At 37.2% G+C, this 5,541-nt stretch overlaps 1 protein-coding gene across 2 annotated transcripts in view; it reads right to left on the bottom strand.

Moving 5' to 3' along the window:
* Nucleotides 1–238: 238 nt before the first annotated feature.
* Nucleotides 239–5,541, bottom strand: part of LOC107581528 (DEP domain-containing mTOR-interacting protein-like) — a 31,060-nt gene continuing 25,757 nt past the window's right edge. The window contains exons 7-8 of one of the 2 annotated variants that reach the window (XM_016267103.1): nucleotides 927–997; nucleotides 239–467 (exon numbers count right to left, since the gene is read on the bottom strand). In XM_016267103.1, coding sequence (XP_016122589.1) covers nucleotides 354–467; nucleotides 927–997 — 185 coding nt within the window. In that variant the 3' untranslated portion in view covers nucleotides 239–353. The remainder of the gene's footprint in view (nucleotides 468–926; nucleotides 998–5,541) is intronic. The other variant, XM_016267104.1, reaches the window with a different exon arrangement.

Here is a 5,541-nt window from a genome sequence, read left to right as displayed (position 1 = left end):
CTGTACCTATTTTCTCGACTCTCAAAGTGACAGCACCCACTGACTACATTTGCATATTACAAATGACCAAGGATCATAGGTTCAGCTAAAAATCATCTTTTGTGTTTTACTGAAGAAAGTCGCCTACATCTTGAATGGCCTAAGAGTGAGTAAATTAACAGCAAATTTTCATTTTTGTATGAACTATCCCTTAAAGAGCCATCAGAGTGGGTTGTGTCCATTTATCGGTTATTGGTCATAACTTAAAAATAAATATTGGCTTTTTAGTCTGCATCCCTGTAAAATGGGACAGAATAGAATAAAATATGGACATAATGTTTTCTCACTACAATAAATTTCCTTTTGCAGGATGACTACTGTACCTTCATTCCCACTGCTGCAGCGGGTCCGCCAGGGTCCACTGCCTGGATGTGGCAGGGTTTAGTTCCTCTCACCACGAATCCCCAGCCCACTGCGTCTCCCACAATCTGCAAACATATACATCCAAGCACATTAACTTAAGATTGTGTATATATATTTGGTCATTTAAAAAATTCAATTCAGATGCCAGTACTGCAGTGGTGGAGCAATATGGTTTAAAAATGGTTGTCAGAGCATATTGTTATATATTGTTGTGCATATTGCATTCAGCCCTGATTTTAAACGGCACTATCAGTGGATACAATTTATTCATAATACATGACAAGAGTCATGTAATACATGACAAGACACAGTTAGGTACATGACAGCTGAATTTCAAAGGCTCCTAAATTGCAGTTGGATTGTCCTGTTGATCCAGTTGAGGGTTAGAATCACCGCCACATGCATCTGAGGAAAAACTTCCTCTCGCTATTTTTAGTTCTGAACTTTCTCAGAACCAAACATAGTAAATTATGCAATTAGAGCTTGGAGCCTGAGCACATTTGGCAGGTGTGTGAGTGACTTACTGTGAATGTCTTCTTTATGTAAGGTCCACCAGGAGCCTGAAGTTCCTCTGGGCTCACTTGTCTCTTCAGCACTGTAAATAATATACACACAATGTTCCTCAGTCATGAACTCTAGGCCCATTTTCATGACAGTAAAACATCATGTGACTATTTAACACATGGTATAAAAGAATCAGGTTTCTATATTCACTGCAACAACACTGAATTTGATTCATTATTAATTCATTACTTTACTCCTTGCATTATGTAATACTGCAGTCCATAATCCCTCATTTAAAAAGTCGATATCAAAACATCCTGGAAAAAAAGTACTTCTTCAGAGACACAGTAAGAAAGACAGTAATTAAGATGTAATGAAGGTTTGTGTTTAATGAAGTAATGAGGTTGTGGCATCACTGTGATGGTCTAATTTAGCACAAGAGGTTCTAATCAGCCTGATCTCTTCATCAGTAATGTAATAAGTGAGCCAACACTGAACCACTAGGTCACAATCCAGGATCCAACTCCACAGCTACTGACAAATACTGACTACTACAATTTATAGAGTAGCAACAAAGACATTGCAATCAAAAAAGGTAGAGTCTACAATGAATATTAATTCCATGAATATAGAAACAGTTATTTTCAATTATAATAATATTTTACAATATTACTGTATTTTTGATCAAATAATTTATTATTTATTGGCTTATTTCTAAAATATTGCCTTGCAACACTCAGTAAACAAGTTAGTATCAATCGCAAGATGAAACTTGTATGTTGATCTCTGATCATATGTACATGGACAATTTTAAATTTTATAAAAGAAAAAAATATATTTCGTTTTTGTTAAAAACTAAATAAAATAATCAGTATTAATCATCTAAATTTAGAAAGCAGAATGAATATTAAAACTGTAATAATATGAAAAATAAAGAAAATATGGTTCAAATATTTAATTCAAGTTGACTTTGATACAGACTACGTATTTGGTGCGTATTTGCCAATTTTGGGTCTTGACAGACAAGATCACTATTATCAAAATGATAAGCATGCAAGCTATGAATGATATTAGGGTGAGTAAACAAGGACAGATGTTTGTTTTAGGGCGAACTATCCTTTTAAAGAACATTCACTGTATGTGTGCATATAGGGAACACAAGGCCATGTATGTTCTTAACTACGAGGCCCTTTCCATTTCCCTTTCAAAGTCACTCTGTACATGCCTGAAACATTTCACACACAATGCCACATCCTTTATAACGCAGGGAGAAAGGATTATGTGTGTGTGTGTTTGAGAGAGAGAGAGAATATTTATAATAACATGCCAACAAAAAGTGTATAAGTATCGGGCCTCAATGTGTTTCTCTCATTCTCTCTTACTCACTTTTTCATTTTTTTCTTATCGGCGAACTATCCTTTTAAAGAACATTCACTGTATGTGTGCATATAGGGAACACAAGGCCATGTATGTTCTTAACTACGAGGCCCTTTCCATTTCCCTTTCAAAGTCACTCTGTACATGCCTGAAACATTTCACACACAATGCCACATCCTTTATAACGCAGAGAGAAAGGATTATGTGTGTGTGTGTGTTTGAGAGAGAGAGAGAATATTTATAATAACATGCCAACAAAAAGTGTATAAGTATCGGGCCTCAATGTGTTTCTCTCATTCTCTCTTACTCACTTTTTCATTTTTTTCTTATCCATTTTGGGAGGTGAGCTCAATAATCCCAGGATTGGATGAAAAAATGTACCAATCAGAGGCAGGCAACAGCCCTGCCAAACCCAGAACATGGAAAAGCAGCCTATTTTCTTCACAAATTCAAAATGTACAACATGTTATAATGCTGAATGCTCTGATGACAGATTGCATTTTGGATCTACGTTATTGTTGGACAAAAAACAGGTCTGGTTTCAACAGTGGGCCTCACTGTACTGGGGCAGTGCAGAGCGGGAGCTGTGATGTGGTAAAATGAAGGCTGAGTCATGTGCTAGGTGTGGAATGCTTCATTGCAGGCATGCTTTAAGCTCGCCTTGGATCGCCATGGAGGCCAATGTTCTAATTTGGTGGTGGAAGAGGAGGAGGGGAAGGAGGAGGACCCTGAGTTTGTGTGTATAAAATGTCCTTCTGTCTCTCTGCCTGCTGGCTGTGCTCCTTGCCTTTCCTGAAGGGGACGATGTGTTCTTGCCAGGCTCTCTCATACACATACACACATAAACACACACACACACACACACACACACACACACACACTACTCGTGTACTACTACTGTTCAAAGTTCTCAGCTTGAGAGTTTTTATGGGTCAGAGAGTTTACTACTCCACACACAAACACTCACTCAGATTGGGAGTCAGAGATGGATAAAACAGATTGAGATATAGTTAAATAAGGGTAAAGAGAACATGTATTTTACAATCAGTTCCAATTATTTTTTTCTCAGATTTATTTGTTATTAGTCACTGGGCAGTGATAAACAACATCATCGAGTAATCAAGATAACACCTTCACTCACCCTGAGAGGAGCTTCAATATAATGTGAGATCAAGGGATTGCTCACCCAAAACTGAAAAGTCTGTCATTATTTACTCATTCTAACAGATTGCATTTTGGATCTACGTTATTGTTGGACAAAAAACAGGTCTGGTTTCAACAGTGGGCCTCACTGTACTGGGGCAGTGCAGAGCGGGAGCTGTGATGTGGTAAAATGAAGGCTGAGTCATGTGCTAGGTGTGGAATGCTTCATTGCAGGCATGCTTTAAGCTCGCCTTGGATCGCCATGGAGGCCAATGTTCTAATTTGGTGGTGGAAGAGGAGGAGGGGAAGGAGGAGGACCCTGAGTTTGTGTGTATAAAATGTCCTTCTGTCTCTCTGCCTGCTGGCTTGCCTCCTTGCCTTTCCTGAAGGGGACGATGTGTTCTTGCCAGGCTCTCTCATACACATACACACATAAACACACACACACACACACTACTCGTGTACTACTACTGTTCAAAGTTCTCAGCTTGAGAGCTTTTATGGGTCAGAGAGTTTACTACTCCACACACAAACACTCACTCAGATTGGGAGTCAGAGATGGATAAAACAGATTGAGATATAGTTAAATAAGGGTAAAGAGAACTATTTTTTCTCAGATTTATTTGTTATTAGTCACTGGGCAGTGATAAACAACATCATCGAGTAATCAAGATAACACCTTCACTCACCCTGAGAGGAGCTTCAATATAATGTGAGATCAAGGGATTGCTCACCCAAAACTGAAAAGTCTGTCATTATTTACTCATTCTAAAGCTGTAAGACTTTTTTTCTCGATGAGCACAAAAGGAGACATTTTATCTAATAAATATTATATATAGAAGCCTACCGAAGTCATACAATCGACACACTTATGTTTTGTGTCAAATGGCATTGTCGTACCGGTACCATAATTGAACCCCATACCACTTTGATAGTACATTTTGGAGATTTGGTGGAGGGAAACATTATTTAAGGAGTAATTGATGACGGCTATTTGAATTATTAGAAAATAATGCACAGCCCAGGTGGTGATGCGGCTACGACACGAAGCGTCAGATGTGTGTGTTATTTTCTAATTATTTAACGGACCAGAGTCAATTATTCCGCTTAAACTATGGTTACCACACCTAAAGACATTGTTCAGATGATGTATTTCAAGACATTTGTCAGGTTTTTTTCCTTAAAACGCTCTTGCGTGTAGAACTTCGGCTTAAGCATCTCATCCCACGCTTCCAAAACGTAACTTTAATGCAACTTTGCTAATTCCAAAACAGAATTTTAGACTTAGTGATGGAGGCTTAAGCCGTTGATAGCACACTAATGCAGTTAATAATGAAGTTATTAGAGAGAGAGAGAAAGAATTACCTCTGAGTTTGTGCATCTCAACATTGTTCGGCATCAGCATCTCTACTATTAGCGAAACTGTAAGTTCATCTGTTTCAAGAACAGCACTGTATTACCTCGCTAGTGAGAAATGTTCTGTAGCTTTTAAGTTCATATTTATTTTATTGATAAAATGTTCAGAGCAGCGCTAACTAGGGATGTTCATTAACCGACCGTAAGAATTTTGACCTATTAATACAATCAGTTAAATGGTTTAAAAAATAATTGAATTATTGATTTTTTTAGTAATTTATCAAAATATTTAAAAAGGTTTGCTGCATGGTTAAAATACGCTACGCATATTTAAAAAAATAGTTTTTTAGGGGGAAAAGACATAAGTCGCGTATAAGTCGCATTTTATTGTTTCATTCAGAAATGGGCCTAATGCCGACGCAAAATGTTTACAAACATTATAATAAACACTGTAAACATAGCTAGGCTATTTTAGTTCCCCTCACTCCACAACAAATCCTTTCAATTAACAGTATAGGCTATTTAGAAAAGAACAAGAATTACAAATATATGAAGCTATAGCAATATAAACGACAAGCCAAAACTAATTCATTTAGGCTAAAACAAAACTGAAACCAACGTTGGGTCTCTCATTCGACACAAAATCAAATGTTTCCATATTCGCGATGTATTTGAATGGCAAATTATTATTTATTATGTACTTCACTCGCGTTCTAATATCCACGTAAAACAAAATGTTTTGCATAACATCACGGCGGT

This window comes from Sinocyclocheilus grahami, unplaced genomic scaffold (genome assembly GCF_001515645.1).
Source record: "Sinocyclocheilus grahami isolate Dianchi unplaced genomic scaffold, SAMN03320097.WGS_v1.1 scaffold36.1, whole genome shotgun sequence".
Classification (NCBI taxonomy): Eukaryota; Metazoa; Chordata; class Actinopteri; order Cypriniformes; family Cyprinidae; genus Sinocyclocheilus; species Sinocyclocheilus grahami.
The sequence above is the reverse complement of the archived record's forward strand: the minus strand, read 5'-3'. Positions and strand labels throughout refer to the sequence as shown.